Source organism: Electrona antarctica (assembly GCF_951216825.1).
Source record: "Electrona antarctica genome assembly, chromosome: 22".
Classification (NCBI taxonomy): domain Eukaryota; kingdom Metazoa; phylum Chordata; class Actinopteri; order Myctophiformes; family Myctophidae; genus Electrona; species Electrona antarctica.
Window position 1 is genome coordinate 18021528 of NC_136805.1, and position 21021 is coordinate 18042548.

Consider the following 21021-nt stretch of genomic DNA (forward strand, 5'->3'; position numbering starts at 1 on the left):
ATTTTGCGTGCCCGCGTGCTATGGGAGTCCACCAATACTACTGGGCACTCATGGGGGTTAATCCGTCCCTGGCCCTCGCTGTCACTTTTTTCCCGGTAGCCTCGTATAGCACCTGCATGCTAATCTAATTTCACGCTCTACCTCGGCAGGAAATGACTTCGTCGTGTGAGCAGTGCGATGTGGAGTGGATAAAGAAGGTGGGAGACGAGCAGTAAGTGACCACAACCCATCAATGGTGGAGAGAAAGAAGGCGGGAGCAAAGGAGGGACAACGGAATGGATGGATGGAGGGAGAGAGAGAGAAGAGAGAGAGAGAGAGAGAGAGAGAGAGAGAGAGAGAGAGAGAGAGAGAGAGAGAGAGAGAGAGAGAGAATGCCAAAAGCAAGGCAGAAAGGATATGAGGTTGGAAGGAGGAGAGGATGGAAGTTGATGAGGGGAGGCAACATGAAGGAGATGAGAGACAGAGAAAGGGAGTGAGTGCTTCAGTTTAATACAAGTACAAACCTCGCATGTAAGTTCAAATAGAGCTACAGGCGGCGCAAGGCCTGGCGTGATGCTTTATTAGCTTGAAGATCACCGTTCTGCAGCTCAGCAGGCATTCCGTTCGACAGAGTATGAATTGAGCTTAATTAAGTGTTAGGAGACTTGCTGCCATATCTCACCGGCTTCACCTCCACGTGACATTTCAGTGTCCCTGGCAGAATCCTCATTAATGTTTTAAGAGTTCAGCAAGAACAAAGGTAACATCATTTACATAACACATATATAGCACACATGCGGTTCTATAGCGCCACGGGGGATGATGTATTTTTATGAGCCATCCCAGAAGTTTATGTTTATTAAAAAGGATCCCCATTAGAGACACATGAATGAGTCTCTAGTCTACCTGGGGTCCGACATACCGCTGCCATGGGTCCCCAGTTGGATATTCCCAGCTGAGTTTTATGATATTCACACATTTTTCGCAAAACAAAATAACTAACCAACCTCAACAATACACAGTGAAAGCATTCATTTGTATTTATTTCAAAACTTTAGTTACTCGTTACTTTGATTATTATTACAAAACATGCATTAAACACTTCAGCACTATATAGATTTCGGCTATTTTCAAAATATTTGTATACATCTGAAAACTTGAAATGGGACATTCTGCATATATAGTGAGTACCTTTCTACTTTTGGTACTTCAAGTACATTTCGATGCCAATACTTTTGTACTTTTACTCAACAGTACATTTTGAATTCCGGACTTTTACTTAACGTAACAGAGAATAGTTTCACATTGCAGTATTGATACTTTTACTTAAGTAAAACAATTGAGTACTTTTTTCCACCACTGGATAAGAAGGAGAATAATGGAGAAAGGTGAGTGCAAGCAGGTTAATGTCCCAACAGGAGCTCTCTGCTGACCTCCTGGGGCCTCATTAGAACCCAGACGATGAGCATGATCCCACCACGGGCTAAATGGGTTCAGATTTAGCACTAATGAAACCACAGCCTTGAGAAGTGCTGAGACCGTTTTTGTATAAGGAGCCGCATTTTTTATATATAACATTTCCCTTCTACTCCTCCTCTATTCCTTCTAAATGCATCCATATAAAGCACATGCAGAATGATGTCAAATGGATGTCAATGGATTATTTAAATTGAAAAGGATAAGAGGTGATCTGAGCAGTAGGGGGCAGTGTGATCACAGTGGAAGTGCCACTTAGTTCTCCCTGGCAATCACTCATCTACTATGTCATTATTTTAAATGATCTTTAAAACTCTGGCAAACTGGCTTGATGTGACCGTTCATTCATTCATTCATCCCCTGCCCATTAATTTCTTCCATTCCCATACTGCAGGGGTTCTCAAAGTTTTTGGCCGGGGACCCCCGGAAATGCTTTGGCAATGTCTCGGGACCCCCGCCCCGCCCCCTCCCTACCCCCAATATAAATTGACTGCTACAATAACCTTAACCCATTTTGGGCGGGAACCCCTTTTGGTGTTTTAAGCATTATGTTATAATTTAGCTATTGAAAAATAGCAGATCTACAAGCTCATAGCGCGCCACCGAGTGGCGCGCTACGAGCTTGTAGGTCTGCTATTTTTGAAAAATAATTATTTTTTAATTATTATTTTTTTGAAAATAATTTGGGGACCCCCCAAACTAATTTGGCGACCCCCCGAGGGGTCGCGACCCACGGGTTGAGAACCGCTGCCATACTGTATGCCACCCCTAAACGATTTGAGGTTCCCTTAGAACCTATAGTATAGTAGTTAGTTAATCTCTCAAATTACCCCAGGGTGCTCATCGGGTAAATGGTAAATGGTGCATTTATATAGCGCCTTTATCCAAGGCGCTTTACATAGATTGTGGATTACATTCACCCAGTCTCACACACATTCATACACCGATGGCGGCAGAAACCATGCAAGGCAGCAACCAGCACATCAGGAGCAATTAGGGGTTCAGTGTCTTGCCCAAGGACACTTCGACACTAACTCTGGGGGAGCCCGGGTTCGAACTGGCAACCTTGCGGTTACCATCCAGCCACTCTACCCCCTGAGCCACTGCCGCCCCGCCGGGTAAACAAGATCAACCCACTGTACTGTACTGTACTAAGAGGGAAAGCTGCCCTACACACTGCGAACGAACCCCCACAATGGTTTCAGTGGAGAGCAAAGTGAAAGTAAACAGTGAGGCAGAGGCGGGCTGGGGATGGCTAAGGACTGTTGAGCACAGCAGTGGAGGAGGCCTACCACTATACTGCACTTTCCAATCCACAGTTACCTCTTTACCTCTAAAATTACTCAACAACACCCCCGCTTCGATAGCCTTGGAGGGGAAAGGAAAATTACTCAACAACACCCCCGCTTCGATAGCCTTGGAGGGGAAAGGAACTGGTTGGAATAACGTGTTCCTTCCACGCGCTATGTCCGTCCGGGGAAACTCCCCCCTGTCAGGTGAAAAGAAGCGGCCTGCTCACTCCTCATGCATTGAAGGAAGCATGAGCTCAAATAAGTGAAAATAGCCTGCTTTTTTATTTTACTTTTATAGAATGTGTTGGCGGGCGTGTGGGAGAGCAGTGTAACACGGGCAAGTAGCCATCCATTTTTAGGATGCAGGATACAAGATTTGTACTAAATGGGAATTTAATTTCAGTGTTGGAAAAGGCTTTTGTTCATTGTGAAGTTGTCAGACACAACCTGTTTTAAGAATATACATATTTTCACAAGGTTGTCCATACAAATATCTTTTACCTTACTATAGCCAATTATAATTGACTTTCATTCCCAGTATCGTACAAATGCTTTGATCATTTTTAGGCACTTTTCAGGTCATTACTACACCCTTGTTTGTGCATGTATGGAAAGCAGTCGCAGTAGGACCTGACATGCAACAGACTTTAGTCTGTTATACAGTATCTCACCACTGGTCTCATTAAACACCTGTAGTGTCCCATGAACAGTGCTTAAAAGGGAGAATCACCCATTTTCAACAGTCAACTACATAAAAAGTAGTTATCATGAAAAATGCGTAAGCTAAGAACGTAACAGTGGAATATCTATATAATGAAACTATACATATATAATATGCTATACATATATACTATAAAGTGCTGTGACTACATACGTACAATGAAATTCTAGTGCTGTCTACATAACATGCTATAAGTCTGTATCAAATGCTATCGAAGTCTACAAAAGTGTTATCTAAGGGGGTAGTGTAAGTGCTACGGGCCTGATGGAGTCTGAAAAGGTGGGTTTTCAGACTACGGTGGAAGATTGGGAGTGAGGCTGCAGTTCTGGTTGTAATGGGAAGTGCATTCCATAGTTTTGGAGCCAGAAGGGAGAAGAGTTTGGGACGTGTGGAGCATTGTCCCGGCGTTTTTAGTGAGGGTACTTCCAGTTTCCCTGAGCTGGCTGATCTGAGCTAGCTGATCTGAGCTGGCTGATCAGCTTCCCTGTTTAGCCGAGAAAAGCAGTTTTTGGAATTTGGGGCAAGATGTGTTATTCTCAGGCCGCCCGCAGTTTACAATGGGACCAGCATAAACAGTGCGACTTGAATTGAAATAGAACGCTTTTTAGAGCATTTTCAGCCAATTCAGTTGTAGTATGGGTGGTTCTCCCCTTTAAGGAGAATAGCAGTAGTAGTATAGTAAATTTATGGACAAGGTGTGAAATCTCCTAGCGCTATATCTGCCGGCTGGTTAACACCCGTTTAATACCTGGCAGGCCCATATTGTACACTGTGCAGGACCAGTGGTATCACAATGTAGAATAGAGGTCTTTTTAATGTACTTTACACAACTGCAACTGCATTTACGGTATTTGCTGCAGTCCTCAGTTCTCTGTAATGTCACAGATTGGTAGAAAAATCACACCCGTGTGAACTGAGTGGTGCAAAATGCAAATCCCCCCCCCCCACTCTCTCTCTCTCTCTCTCATTAGCAGGCAACAGTGCAGCACTATCTCTCTGTCTCTGTTTCTGTTTCGAGTCACACATGAGTCACACACAAACATACATAGTCACAAACATAGGTGAACAACACGGACATTAGTACAGTACTTGTGCTAATGCAGACATAATTGTGTATGTGTGTGTATATATATATATATATATATATATATATATATATATATATATATATATAGGCACCGGGTGAAAAATGGGTTACAAAATCATGGGATAAAAAAACAATATATGTATATATGATTTCATAAAATAGAAAAGAGTAAGTAAAGAATATTCTATGCATGCTGGTGTAAGGGTGCTTAGTGACACAGCCAGTAAACTGGCCATAAAAAACCTTGAAAGAAAAAGTATACTGGTGTGATGGCAACTTCCCAGCTGACCCCAGCTTGGCCTGTGTGTGCCAACTGCCAATTCTTGCCAAACAAAGAACCAGATGTATTGAACACTATCTGCTAGAGCAGCTTGGTTTATGGATTGCACAAGTGGCCGCGGCCCTCTAATGTCTGATCAGAGGTCAGATCCAGCCCACGCACCGTTCACTTCTTCTCCCACACACGTTGTCCTGACGCATCGATTTCCTGGCACCAAACTGCCGTCAAATCCCCCACCCCACACACACACACACACACACACACACACACACACACACACACACACACACACACACACACACTTTACAATCTGCACAGATACATTCACTTTCACATTTTCCTTCTAAGAATGCTGTATTTGTAAAACTTTTTTTCTGTGACAAAGTACTCTCACGCCGGCTCAGACTCCGTGAGGTTCCCTGAGTTCGAGGTGTTGCTATTTGACCTGCGTCGCAGAGAGTGCGGCTGTCAAAACCCCCCAAGGCCAGGTGACTTAGGTGTGAAAAGGAAAGAATCACATGCATCTATCAAAGTTGTCAGTTTAGATTCTAAACTGACAAATATAAATCTGTGTTGTTGAGAGAGGAGAATGCCTTCTCGAATACACAGAGCTTAAAATATAGACAGCGAAAGGATGGGAGTTTTGGACTGCGACCAAAAATGTTCGATATAGACAGACAAATAATACAGCGTATGGATGGCTTTGGCAGTGAATGTACAGTAAGTGATTTAGTCCGAGTGCTGCGCATGTTGTTTTGCTGTTGATGGGTTTTTGTGGGTGTATTTATAACAGGGCCATTAGGCCTACAGTATCGTGTCAACCCATTGACACTGGTAGTGAGTGGCTCACCATCCACTGAGCAGAGGGCCATGTTGCTGATGGCTTTAATCCACTGAGCAGAGGGCCATGTTGCTGATGGCTTCGTTAATGTGTTCGGGAGAAGTAGGTGGCGTTATAGCCCACCCAGTGGGTCTGACTCATAGCAAGTTGGTGGAAATAGGTTTAAATCTAAGGATGGCTGTAATGGAATGTTTAACTATTGACTGAAGAAACTTGTTTTTTTGTTTTTATTATCGTTTTGATTCGTATCTCTTTGCAGATATTGTTTTTATTTATATCTCTTTGCTTTGCAGATGTTAAAACATGCTTATGGTAGCGGAACATTTAATTTATAATGTGAAAAACCTGATGGCACTGGCTGGCAAAAATGTTAGTTTCTCTAACATACGCACGCGTACGCACACGCGCACACGCACACGCACACGCACACGCACACGCACACGCACACACACACACACACACACACACACACACACACACACACACACACACGTTGAGGCTCAATTAAGTTTGTGAGTAAGCTCGCCCAGGGTAATCATTTAAAATGTGACAGCGTGTGTTGTTTTCTGCTGCGTAGGCTGCACATGCAGTATGTTACTGCAGTGCTGACGACGGTGCAGGTTTAAGGTTTATGTCTCTGGTGCCGTTTAGGCAGTTGAACCCCAGACGGACGTGTCGTGCCTCGTTGTTTTTATCCGTCACCATCTCTAAGGGGAGATGAGCTGAGTCAGATTGGCATCAGGAGAGAGACATTTTGTTAAATTGGTTTTATGAGTTCTGATAAGACAGACCTTATCAGATTTAAGACCAACTACACGTTGGTACTCATCTCTACCACATCTCCTGTTACTCGTCCAGGACAGCATTAAAATATGTTTCTGTTTAATATTTGTTTTTGACTTTTTTTTAGATGTTTGCATTCACTTAGGGATGGGTCAGAATAATCGACTATTTGAATAAGCCTTAATAGGATAAAAAATAATATTAATAAAATATTATTAATATATATATATATTTTTTAATAAAGGCTAGTAATTACATTTTAGCGGATACCTATTATGTATGTAATATTTATTTATTCTCTATTTTGCCTCTACAGGAAGTAATTAAAAATCAAAGTTTCACTCAAACAAATCCCCCTAAAACATAAAAACAAACATTTAATAAAATATATAAATAAAATATGATCGATTAATCGAATAATTGTTATTAATGGAAATATAGTAATCGACTTTCATTCATCACTTTTACACAACCCTACTGTATCTGAAAGCGGAAACGAAGAGTACATGTCATACATAATATATTTATTTATTTTGTATTAGCGCTACTATAAAACTGTGCGTGCATTATTTTGCTAACGCATGCACATGCCACCCTTCTGTTTTAACACCTTTATGAAATTGTGGGATAAAGCGCTCGCTAAGTGGAAATCAGAGCATCTTTCCCAACCAACTCAAGTCTTTCATCATCATCATAATCTGCCACTATCGCTCTCTGGCATGAGTAAAACGCAAGTTAAGACTGAAGGAGTTCAGGGGAAATTGGTTAGCGATTTCCCTTATCAGATGTGAGGGGGTACAGGTGCTGACAGCTATAGCAGCAAGACGAGTCACTTCCTCCACACAACCACCTCTACCACCACGCACATCTCCCTCACAATCTCAATCTCTCTGCCTTTACCCACATATAGTAAACTACTAACTAGTATCACTCTCTTCATCTGGTGTCAGTTATCAGTCGTCAACAGGCCTGTAGAGCAGGGGTGGGCAACTTTGACGATGGAGAGGGCCACTATATTTCCACACACACTCCCTAGGGCCATATATTACTGTCGTAGCAAAAATAGCCGATCTACAAGCTCAAAGCTTGTAGATCGGCTATTTTCGCTATTTTCAAATTGAAATCTTGAATTATTTTTAGCTATTTTGGAATTGGAATCCTGAAAATGAACATTTTTATGTAATTTCAAATGCCTTTAATTATACTTGTGTTGAAGCAATGAGCTACTAATTTAGACTTGAATTAATTAAAGCGGGTCATGTTTGCATGTTGTGGAATTGTAAACAGCTGAAACCAATATTATATCAGTATTCTGACATTAACCTGAGGGCCGCATTAAGTGAAGGTGGGGGCCGCATGTGGCCCCCGGGCCGCCAGTTGCCCACCCCTGCTGTAGAGTCTTATTACACTGCCTTTTGTTATGGACGTTTCATGCCATGTCATCCATAGCTTTATGTTCTCAAGAGTTCTTTTAGCTAAATGTTCTTTTGTAAAAATGACTTTTTAGTTTGAGTTGTTGTCGTGCCGGGACAACAAGTAAAGACAAAAGAAAGACTTATTGTCATGTTTAAGACATAAGAGTATAATCCAGCTTTGTTTATGTTTCTTGAAATAGAACTGCTCTGTCAATACGGCCCCCGAGAGAGAGTGTCACGGCACATCTTGCATAACATGGTGTGATTTCACGCACTTCAATTATGCACTGTAATTTGGCACTCTAAAAATACAAGACTCCCAGTTGGAACTGCTTGTTTTCTAAGGTTTTATCTCTGGTTGGTTTACAACATTAAGTCAGGAATATTATAGTTTTGTTCTGGGTTAGCTCCTGAGTATGGTATGGTATGGACGGTATGGTATGGTATGGTATGGTATGGTATGGTATGGTATGGTATGGTATGGTATGGTATGGTATGGTATGGTATGGTATGGTATGGTATGTTATGGTATGGTATGGTATGGTATGGTATGGTATGGTATGGTATGGTATGGTATGGTATGGTATGGTATGGTACGGTACGTTTGCTGGAGTAATGTCACATCAAACTTTGATCAAAGGCAGTATTTTTCTGGAGGGTGAAGACGGCATGATTAAGCATGTATTGCTTACCTGTACCTGTTGCAATATAAAATACAGGCATGTTAATGAAAACGATTGTAATGATTGCATGATGACCAGTGTTGTTTATGGCAGTAGGCCTACATTTAGCTTTTAGTTTTAGTCGTAGTCTCTTGAATAGTTTTTGATTAGTCACATTTGAGTCACCTGGAATGTTTTAGTGTTAGTCTAGTTTTAGTCGACTAAATATCATAAGATTTTAGTAGATTTAGTCTACAGTTGATTTAGTCGAACAAAATGTATTTTGGCGGGCCTTGATGCCGTCGTAATGAGTGATTTTTCACTTGCTGAAAATAGCCGATCTACAAGCCCACAACACATCGCAGTGCGACGCGTTGTGGGCTTGTAGATCGTCTATTTTCAGCATGCAACTAATTGTAAAATGACTTATACTGGATCTCTTGTCCACTAGTCCCTTCCTAACATTTTAGTCTAGTTTTTAGTTGTTGACGAAATTGTCAGTATATTTAGTCTTAGTTTTAGTCATCGTAGCTTAGTTTTAATTTAGTTTGTTTTTAGTTTTCGTCAGTGAAAAAAAGGTAGTCGACGAACATTTTTCGTCTTCGTTTTAGTCGACAAAAACAACACTGATGATATGACTGCTGTGCTCCTCCTGTTTGCAGGGTGGACCTGGCTCTGGCCTACACTGAGCTAACAGAGGAGCTGGGGCGTCTCCAGGCTCTAAGCTCGGCCCAGACAGAGATCCTGAGGAAAGCCTCCCAGGAGCAGGCCAGTCCAGGTTAGCACTTACACTATGTTATAAAATATGCAGTTTATTTTCTCATGCTCAGCTTGAGTTGTTTTAAAAGAGAACAGTGTCCTTTGAAACACACTGTAACAGGTAACATTATGTATAACAAGTTAATTCAAAGTAGATTGCAATAAAATAAAATATGTCCAGAGGCAGATACCATGTCTGGACTCTGGAGCAGGGAAAACGGTAAGCACAACTTCTCCTCACAACTTCTAACACTTTTACTCTTCCTGTGCCAAGTTGAATTTATAGCTCATGTCTCACATCAAACCAAAAAGCACCACACACAATGCCTTTATTGTAGAAACTGAATGGCACGTCCTGCCAAACAACATGTTGAGACTGGTTAATTGAAAATGAAGGACCCGGAAACAAGTCTTATTGCTTTTTATGGTTTTATCCTTGTAGCAGTTCTTGTATTGACTTGTGCTTTCCTTTGAAATGTACCCATTCTACAAACTGTGAATAAAATGTTCAATCAACCAGTCAATTATTGTAAAGATCAATTGAAAAATCTCCGAATCACTTGTCTTGTTCTAAAGTTTAGAACAAGACAAGTGATTCGGAGATTTTTCAATTGTTGTTTGTTTAGAATCTAAACAAATGGTTGTTGGTAAGTTAGAGTGAGAGGTTGACATTATTGCAAAGAGAGGATTTGAACCTGGTCCCAGCTGCGGAAAGAACTATAGCTTTATTTATGTGCTATGTGCGCTTACCAGGTGAGCCAAAAGAGCACCCACCCAAATGTCTTATTTATGGAACTTTTGAAAAAAGTTGACATTTTCCATGAATTGTTCATCAGGGTAGTGGACTTCTTAGAAAACCGGTGACAAATTCTCTCTTTTTTTTATTGAAGGAGGGGGTGCCAGTGTATATTACAAGATTTGAATTCTACCCAATTATCTGTTTTCTGTCTCTGTAAGGCTGAGATTGAGAGTATAAAGAGCACCTCCATTTTAACACCTCAACCACAAAACAATACATTTAATTTCCCTTTGCATAGAAACAAAGCTGAATGCTCATGCAGAGCCTGAAAAAAGTGTGCCTTTCCACCCCAAACTGGCTGATAATGATCTTATAGTTAACAGGAAATGGTGAATGCACTCTAGACCAGGGGTGGGCAACTTTGACGATGGAGAGGGCCACTATATTTCCACACTCACTCCCTAGGGCCATATATTACTGTCGTAGCAAAAATAGCCGATCTACAAGCTCAAAACGTGTCGCAGCGCGACGCGTTTTGAGCTTGTAGATCGGCTATTTTTGCTATATTCGAAATAAAATCTTACGTTTTTGCTATTTTTGAATTGGAATCCTGAAAATGAACATTTTTATGTAATTTCAAATGCCTTTAATTATACTTGTGTTGAGCATTGAGCTACTAATTTAGACTGAAGTAATTAAAGCGGGTCATGTTTGCATGTCGTGGAGTTGTAACAGCTGAAACCAATATTATAACAGTATTCTGATATTAACCTGAGGGCCACATTAAGTGAAGGTGGGGGCCGCGTGTGGCCCCCGGGCCGCCAGTTGCCCACCCCTGCTCTAGGCAGTTGGATACATCCCTTTCAAATAAATATAAGCACATTATTGATTTAACCTCTTGGTGCAGTATCTACGAGACAACTTATTTTTTTACAAGATTGTTATAGCTAGTGCTCTTTAGATTAGAATTACAAATGCCAGAAAACATTGCAGTGGAAATGTTATTTTATTCACGAGTTCTTTATAGGGGTCGCCGAGGTGAATGGTTGCTTTGAACGAGGGGGCTCCAGCAGCATTTCCATGTATTTTGTTTTAAATAATAGACATCCCTGGTGTATTCACCTACAACAGTGAAATGCCAAATGCCAAATGTTCGGAAAAACTATGTCAACACTGAGAATATTTTGGATTGTGAATTTGTAATCCACGGAGTTGGAGATATCTTACTAATATTTAGGGTAACATCATGGCATGGTAACTGTCTACACATAAAACAGCCCAAACGTTTAACCCTTTAAGCCCCAACGATGCTTTTCGGTAACATTTTTATTTTAATTAATTACTAAATGAATATATATTTTGTTCTGTTTTTTTTCCACCTAAACATCATCATTGATGTTCATTGTTTAGTCTTGCAATGCCATTGGTCATGATATTTGCATATAAATACCCCCCACAGAGGCAGAAATTCACACAGCTTGCACACACAGTCTGGTGCAATTTTCTATTAATCAATCTGTTTATCACATCCAAAACACCGAAATCATCGAAGCACCGTCGCAGCCACTCATTTTCAACAGAAAAACCAAATGAGGGCGTTGGAAACGACCCCACTGCTTCTCCTTTCAAGTGTGGATGCTAAGATACTGAGATTGCATAGTTTGGAGCTACGGTATCAACAGCCAGGGATGCCTTAATAATACTTGAGGCCCTGGGGCTACAGACATTTTGGCAGGTTCAGGTCCCATTTTGGCCCAGTAAGCTGGTCTATTCTGCTGGCACTCAGGGGCAGTACTGTCCCCTCTTACTACACACACAGTCCTCGGTCCTCCACCACACCAGAGGGGTCTGACTTATCTCCTACTGGCTAGTGAGTGAACATAGTCCTGTATTTTGGCATGAGTCGGCTCTGTTGGCTCACTAGGCCGCACAGAGACCTGGGCCTTCGTTTGCTCAGATAAAAAGAGAGGATCCGGGCACTCAAAGTAAAAAATTAGGAACGCCTTTATTAAATTAAATTATCTATTGAAGCCAGTATGACATACAATGTGTTGTACAAACGGTTGTGTAAATAGTGTTTTTAAAATGTGTTTTTTACGCAATGGTTCATCCTCTGTGTGTCCCCAGTCCATCTTCACTCTCCTATCCACCACCAGCGCCACTCCCCCGTTTCTCCGCGGCACTCGCCGATCTCACAGCGCCACTCTCCGGTCCCGACTCCAACGCACCACTCTCCGATCCCCCAGAGGTGCTCCCCCGTTATCCAGCGCCTTTCCCCCGACATGCACCGCCGCTCGCCCCTGTTGGACATCAACAACGGCCCCGCTTCCTACAACTGTCGGCCGTCCAGCCACCACCTGAGGGCCAGCTTTCAGGGCCGGCGGAGCTATTCCGAGGTCGCCGACCCGTCGGCGTACCAGCGTCCGCCCCGCTTCACCCACGATCCGGTCTCCACCCTGCCCAAGCCCCGGCCTTACGTGGAGGGCTACCCGAAGCAACAGTCGCAACACATGGGCTCCCCCCGCGGCGGACCGACGCATCACAGGAGTTCTCCGTCTCCTCACCAGTGCTCCATGGGCGGAGGCGGAGGAGACGGGGGTCTCGGGGACTCCCTGCGTCACTCCAGAGAGATGCCCTTCCCGCTGTCCGAGGTGTCCCACATGCACTTTGAGCCGCCTCCGCCGTCCACGCCGGCCCCCCAGCCGCCGGGGCAGTCCTCCGACGATGACGAGGACTGGGCGTGCCCCATCAGCCCGCCGAGGACGCTGGGCATGCCCTCGCCCGCGAGAGGCCCCTCGTCCTGCTCCGCGTTCCCCATCCCGCAGCGCTCCAACATGCTGGCCTGCCACCCGCCAGGATACCTGTCCACGGAGCACGCCCAGTCCTGGCCCTCCATCAATGTGAGCTAAGTGTGACGTCTTTTGCGGAAAGGTCTTATTGCAATTGTTTGCTTTTTTTTACGTTTATATTCACGGTTCTCAAAGTGGGGTCCAGGGGGCCCCCTATGTCGGGGTTGGGGGTCCCCAGCAAAAATGAAAAATCGTGCCGCACTGTGAGCTTGTACATCTGCTATTTTGGATCATTTCTGAAGAATTTTTAAAGATGGGCAAATACATCAATTTGGGGGTTCTTGACATAAAAAGTAAAAACATTCGAGAACCACTGTTCTACCATACTGAGTGCGTGTGTGTGTGTGTGTGTGTGTGTGTGTGTGTGTGTGTGTGTGTGTGTGTGTGTGTGTGTGTGTGTGTGTGTGTGTGTGTGTGTGTGTGTGTGTGTGTGTGTGTGTGTGTCCTGTAGCTGTGGATGGAGACAGAGGAGAGTGACATGAGGAGTTGCCCTCTCTGCCAGCTGATATTCCCTGTGGGTTACCCAGACGACGCCCTTATCAAACACATCGACTCTCACCTGGAGAACAGCAAGATCTGAACATCTGATCAACACACACACACACACACACACACACACGCACACGCACAGACACACACACACACTAGATTATGTAAGTGATTGACAGACCTGGTCAAAGGGTCATAGTGATATATTCTAATAAAGTTAAAAAACAAACAAAAAAAACATATTCCTGTTATCAAAATATACAGCGACGGATGCAAAAATGGTCAGACAAGAGAAGTGTGTTACTATGTTATCCCTTGTTTCTGAGAGCCAGAATCAGGTCTAATGCTGATATGTTTTAAAGGACGACTTTGCCACTTTAATTGGTCCTCACTAATGTTCATGATAAAATAGCAAAAACGAATCTACTCGATCTGTGTCTCAAAGGAGGGCTGTGGGCAGTTCAGAACCCTGTCTTCTGCAGTGACATCATCGTTAGATAGATTGTTTTTTTTAAACAAGATTTCTTTTTTAATATATATAGATTTGTATTATCGTGAGAGCAATGCCTTCCATTATCGCATTGTAACTTTTCAGGAATAGAAAGCCTGCCGTTTCTATTAGCTTATGGATTCCCCATCGATGATGTCACTGGTGGACGGGTTTCTGAACTGCCCACAGCCCTCCCATGAGACACAGACCGAGTAGAATCTGTGTTACTGTTATCATGAACATTAGTGAGGACCTATAGATAGGTGGAAAAGTGGTGAAGTCGTCCTTCAAACACTTTGTACATTAATTGTCTGTGTGGTCCTGTTGGATCGTACTTTACACCTGCAGAGAGTGGGGCACAAAGAAGTGACCACACCATCATAACTGATCACCATGACAGATACAACTAAGAAAGCAGGGCCCAGGTTTAGCCACTTGAACCCTAGTGTCCCTATTTTGGGCATGTCAGAATCTAGACGAGCATTCGTCAAAAATACAAGATCTACTGTACGCGCCATGTGACACATTGTGAGCTGCGAGCTCACAACGTAGCTCACAACTAACTATTTTTGGCGAAGACATTTGGTTTAGAGAGAATAAAAGGAGTGGGCCATGGTTGAGCACTGGGGGATCCCGGTCAACAAAGTATTAAGTGTGTTAAGTGTGTTTTTTTCTTTCTTTTTTTAAGAAGAAAAAAGAAAGACCTCCCCTGTGTTTTGTGTCTTGGATGACGATGTTTTTGTTTTCCATATAGAGTCCTTTATTGATGGCCCTATACTGAGACAGGTCTGCCTTTCTCTTTTGTAATACGCACCCTGGCTGCTGCCATCCTGTAATGAGAGCTGTGGCTTGAAGTTTGGATTCATTTTGTTCCACAGTGTAAGTTGCGCCAGGTCTTTCTGGCGAGGGTGGCATGGTTAAGAGTGCTGGCAGTAATTGACAGTTTTACTTTATTTGCTCAGCATTTCAAAAGACAGTTGCACATCAATGAATGAGCAAGGAGCCATGAGGAACGTTTTAATTTGAAATGCTATACATTCACATTCTGTCAACTTTAATATGTCATGCGTTTTCTTTTTCACAAATGTTAGTATTTACCAATGGAGCATGTGCATTGCAGTACATGCCATCCCCTATATTCTGGAATCTGGAACACAGTGAACCAAAATTTGGATTATCTGTAGAGCAGATGCCAACTCACTGGCCCCTTTTCCACCGGTTGGTTCCCAATGGGAACCACTTCAGTTCTTTTTGGTTCTTAGTCCATGAGCCAGAGCTCCAAAATTGGAACGTCAATTATGAATTGAGTGGGCAAAACTTTTGAATTGAATTGTTATCACCATGAAACTTCTCCAATTGAGTACTTACACGAAGACAATGATTTATTGTATTACAAATTTTACATTACAAATATGCAAATGAGGCATTATGTAGGAAAATATGCAGAATAATCGAAAATATGAAAAAGCTACTACTGTGGAAGGGTTATCATGTATTAATTTACTTGTATTGATCCTATAAACAATTTAATATAGGTCTAGTTTTTCCCACCAATTTTGGAGCTCTGGCTCATGGACTAAGAACCAAAAATAACTGAACCGGTTCCCATTGGGAACCAACCGGTGGAAAGGGGATCACAGGAGCTGTTACCAGACCATGAAAATGCTAACCAGACAGCGTTTGATCAGCTGATTGATGCCGAGATATAGATATAGATATAGAGAGTGGACTGAGTGTGACTGGCAAACTATTTATTAGATGAACTGAAAGTGGACTGATCCTAATCCTGAGTTGCAGCCCTGCAGGGCAGGGTACTGATGTTGATAGGGTCTTCCTGTCCATGTCATGCGGAAGAAAAGTAGTCTTATTATACCTTAATGCTTGCGGCCTGAACATAAGTATCTTAGCACTTTAAGTTGCCCTAGCCAAAAGAGTATATCTCTGTTTTCAGTTGCCCATTATATCCTCCCATGTATAAGTTACTATTTATACCGATCGACTTGTAAGTAACAAGGTTAAAGGAATATATATTAAGATATATTTTTGCAAATGATGATACACCACATTTGTCATGCTGGTGACGTGTCACGACGACTCCAGTGTGCTTGCACACTGCTGTAAATAGCGGCATTGAAGGTAGAAATCCCCATGGCAATATGAGGGCATGGGATTTATTTTGTTTATTTATTTTATTTTATTATTTTCTTTCTGTATAAAGACTTAACTGGTAATTTCCTCAGTCTTCCTTAAGACCTGAGCTTCAACACACTCTGATGTCACGATTGCCCAGACCGCCCAACAAAAAAACACAGATGGCTGTTACAAAGGGGAGCTGTGGTCACCTGAAACTGTTAGCTTTGAGAAAAAGGGGGGAAAAAAAGGAGATGCCGTTTTGGGCACATCATCTCCAGTTTGCCAAGTCAGAACTTCAGGGGTTAGGATGACAATTTCCTTTGACCTATGAAATTCTCCTTTCATCACGGGTAGAATTTCTAATTCAAATCTGCTCATGTATCTTACAAGTTTCTGTTTTCTCACAGAAAAACTTGATGTCAACCAGTCTTAAAGGTTTGATTTGTACACATTACCCGTAGGTACATGCATCCATACATTTTAAAGCCAGTTTGTAAAGGTGCGCTCACAGTGCAAATCTCCGCCAGGAGGCATGCCCTACCTCTCTCCATCTTTCTCTCTGTCTGCATCATGTGATGATACAGTTTTGGGGTTGTGCACAAGTATGAAAAGGGGAGCCATGGGGAAAAGGGATTTCATATAATAATGTTATTACATCAGTACAAGTACAACCAGAGTAGACAGGTAGAGAAATCTTTGGGCAGTGAACAAATCAAAAAATATTGTGGCATGTTGTCATCACTTGGGACAAACCTGAACTATTAAAATGTTATAGCCTAATACATAGCAATATGTGTGCGCAACACTCCCAGCTCCAATGTCAGTAGATATCACACGTAATTCTGAAAAGATTTCTGTGATTCACTGTTCTGTAAAGTCTGGTTGTTAATTCCTTTTGCCAATTATGTTTTTATCTCTGTCAATCAAAGGTTGTTATTTGACGTGTTGGGTTTTCGCTACCCCACCCACAGTCACTTTGTGAATCCTTTGGGAGAGGTAATGTCTGTATTAATGACAGTACGGGTACAAAGGTTGACATCAAACATGAAACTGAAAAGTAATATCATGTAGGATGAGATGAGATGTAGCTATACTGTATGTGAAAAGTGGCAGACCATATGCCAGCACAGTCTCAGGAATGAGACCTCAGACCTGTGTGTGAGCGTGTGACACTCCATATGAAATGGAGAAAGAAACGATGCAGATTGGTCTCAACTCATACACAACACACATGACATATTCAACATTACAATCAGTAGGGATGCCCTGGTGTCCAGATCAAATAACCCAAAACACGTTATATTCAACTTAAGCATGTTCGTTCGGCAATTGTACATATTATCTGTGATTTCAAGATGGCGCTTAGGCTATACTAGTTTTGCTGCATGTGTTGGCAAACAGGGACTAAAGACAGCTTGCACTCAGTTTCAATGTGCCTGGAGTCCTGGACTCTCATGATTTGGGCATTTGGGGGTATGTTGTCTCATGATGAATGTATATTTTTTTGGTGTTACTCTAACGTCGACTTCTAACGGCAAGTTTGCATGTCTGCGATTGGCTAGTCTTTCAAGACCGACTGTTGACTCACAGGGGTGCTGTTTTTCCGTTATTTGCAATTGGGATTCTCAGATTGGCGATTGGCTAACACTGTTACGGTACATCCCATAAACTAGAGGGTCAGGAGTGTTGTAATTGGCCAGTTGATAGTATAAAGATCCATATCCTCATATCCCATGGCACGGAGGAGGGATGAATACTCTGCGATTATTCATTCACAAAAATGATATAGTTGGTGACCAATCTGAAACAAATAGTTGAGAATTTATGTCCCTGGCGCGTTATTATGTATCCCACTGCAGTTCTAGGAAAGCCCTGCTGTGATTGGCCAGTAGTCGTTGTGATTGACAGTTCTCGTTTTTGCGACCAGTCATTAGTCCTACAACTACAACCTATCTCAAACCCTCACCCTAAACCTAACCTCCCACGGGGCAGCACACCTAAACCTAAACCTAACCTTAACCCTTGTCTAACCAATGACTAGTCTAAACTAAGTATGCACCCCCCTAAACCTAACCCGAACGGCCTAACCTCAGTAAAACGATGCCTTCCCGGGAGCCAATCAGACACATAGTGAGGCGGGTCTACCCTAGAACGTTGGTGGGATTCATAATCACGCGTCCCTGGCCTGCCGTCAGTGTGCGCAAGACATACGTTGCTGATCACCCTAATAGTATGCAAGGTTATCTGTTTACAGACACGAACACGGGCCAATCCATGAACCTCCTGGCGGAGACGGTATGGGCAGATTTAGGCTTTTGTGAATCCCATCAATTCTATGCTGCTGTATGTACGTACCTACAGTATATCACTCTGTGTGTTATTAAAATATTTGTACAGGCTGTGTATTTTGCAAGCTTGTAAACATAATGCGACGTGTATGCTGCTGTTCAATACCTTACAATACAACTGGAGCATCTGTAAATCCATGTGTAAAACCCCAACCACCAATATTATATCCAAGATACTGTACATATGAATACACTACCCTGCAGACTAGAGTTCCTGGAATGTAGTAAGATGTTCTCTACTCTAGTGAACTAATCAGATCTCAATTCTAAAAGCTGCTAACCATACAGTAGGTTGTATTTCTGATTTAAAACACTGGTTGTGCACTGCCACAGAGTTTGTGTATTTTCATAATATAATATATATATAAACCGTATGGGTTGTGTATCTTGACCGTTAAATTCCAATGTGTAAAACCACATTCCAAAAGATTTAGATTAACAGTATAACAATATATATACAAGTAGATATAATTTATTTTTTAAAGTCATAGTGGACACATGCTTCTTTGTCTGAAGGCTTTGAGACTCTTCCTACAGTAGCAGCACTTTTCGGTCTGATTCATCGCGCATCAAAAGAAAGGGGAAGTAGCACAACCAACAAGCATAACGTGCATGCCGGTTCTACGCTAACTGTACTGTTACCTAACCATTTATACTTAGTTGCACGTCGTCGGTGTTGCACACCCAAAATAGCCGATCTACATCGTGCTACGATGCATTGAGATAGTGTAGAGGAGCCTGATGACATCAAAAGTATAATATCTCCCCTAGTCATAGGGATATCCCTTTGGCTTAGTGGTTAAGATGTTGGCTTTCCATGTGGGAGACCCAGGTTCAATTCCCGAGTGTTACACTTGCAGATCAGCTATTTTCTGTACATGCAACCAAGTACAAATTAGGCATTAATCCTTCAACTTTAAAGCACAAGAAATCAGACTTTTGCAAAAGTCAGATTTCTTCCTTTGAGTTCATGAAGAATTCAAAGGAATAGGGAATTCCTTGTGATTTTAAGTTGAACCTTAAGTTGAACTCAAGGCTTTCACTGTGGGAACAGTTGCATTCAGAGTTACAAAGACTCCACTTCCAACTATGTCTACTTTTTTTTATATTTTCACTCGGTGGATCTGTTAACCAAAGACAAATGAAATAATTTGCTCTGTACAAATATGAAAATCATGACCCCCACAACCAGGCAAGAAGGGTTTATTATGTCTGTAAGGGGAGATGAGCTTTAGTGGATTTAAGAGTTCACAACCAAAACCCGTTGACCAGCAGCTACAGTGCACAGCGAACAAAGTGAGGCCTACTGTATATGACCTCACAGCATCACACAGTCAAATGTACAGTATTAGTATACCACCCTGACGTTCGTAAGTATGTCGTGTCGCTCATCCCCAAACACCGTCAGATAATGACAAGTTGACAACATCAAGTCCACTTTTTCTAAGTACTGTTTCAGTCTTTGTACCTGCCACTGTCGTCGAGATCACAACATGAATCAATAGTCAAGATCTAAGATCCTCATCGTTTCTCCCCCACTCCCCCACCCACGCTCAGGAGACAAAAAGGGTTGCCAGATCTGGGTTTGCATCAAGGTTATTACTCAAGCCTGAGACGTACACTCTGGTAGCCTCGGGGAAAGGAGCAAGATTCTCCTCGGTAATGCTCAGAAAGTCTGGATTTCACAAGCAAGTGGAAAATTCATAGCTGGATTGTGCAGTTCAAAATGAGAGGTTTCATTTTGCTGCAGATTCCAACACAAGGCGTGTATCCAGCCAAAGGGATCAGAGATGCATACACAGTAATATCCTCAGTGTTCATTCAACTGTCAGAGTGTAATTTTGTTTTTTACGGTGTTACTGTGTAGTAGGGTCAAAACAAATCAGAGTCTGTATGAATTCTGAGAAAACAGAGTGAGTCAGGTTCCTCTCCTGGGTGTAACGTGGAGTGTCTATGGAGACCTCAGTCTAACTCCATGGTCCATACCTGTCAAAGAGCTAATATAACACTAATGAATGAGAGGTATAGTATAGCCAGGGCCTTTGTGTGGCACAGCTGGCAATCAAGGACTTTACACATATTGTAAAAAAAACAAAAAAAAGTACATAAATAGTCATTTTTTTCTTTCTGTCTGTAAATATTCTGAAAAAAAATAAAATAAAAAATACAATAAACTGGAACTTGCATTGAAATAAATTGCGGAACTGGTGTGGTGTCTTTATAGGCCTGTGTTGTGAATGACGTGAAAGGGCAAGAGCTTTTCATGGCATTTCACTTCCTCTTTGTTGTTGTTGAATGCCCATACAGCAGATACTGAGGTTAGATTGCAGAAGGGCTTTTGATGCACACGACATGGACACTTTTAGATACTTGTTAACACTTCAGAAATGTAATCATGGGCCTGGGCCATGGCTCAGCGGTCCAGGCACCTTGGCCGGTAGCCAAAGTCTGGCAGTGTGCCGCGGACTCGACTCCCGATCCCGACGGCCTTTACTGCATGTCACTCCCCCATCTCTCTCCCCATTTCCTGTCAGCCTACTGTCTGTCCCTCTATAAAAAAAATAGAAAATAAAGGCGAAAGCCACAAAAAAACATTAAAAAAAAAAGAAAAAGAAATGTAATCATGACATCAACTAGTCAGTTATTTGTGTACTTGAGTTGATGCGATAAATGTTTTG

General features: G+C 42.2%; 1 protein-coding gene across 1 annotated transcript in view; it reads left to right on the plus strand.

The window, feature by feature from the left end:
- The window catches only part of tbkbp1 (TBK1 binding protein 1), a gene marked incomplete at both ends in the record, with an annotated part of 33542 nt that extends 20079 nt beyond the window's left edge, over positions 1 to 13463 (plus strand). The window contains 4 exons of the mRNA XM_079492467.1: positions 150 to 211; positions 9199 to 9314; positions 12162 to 12934; positions 13335 to 13463. Coding sequence (XP_079348593.1) covers positions 150 to 211; positions 9199 to 9314; positions 12162 to 12934; positions 13335 to 13463 — 1080 coding nt within the window. The remainder of the gene's footprint in view (positions 1 to 149; positions 212 to 9198; positions 9315 to 12161; positions 12935 to 13334) is intronic.
- Positions 13464 to 21021: the final 7558 nt, after the last annotated feature.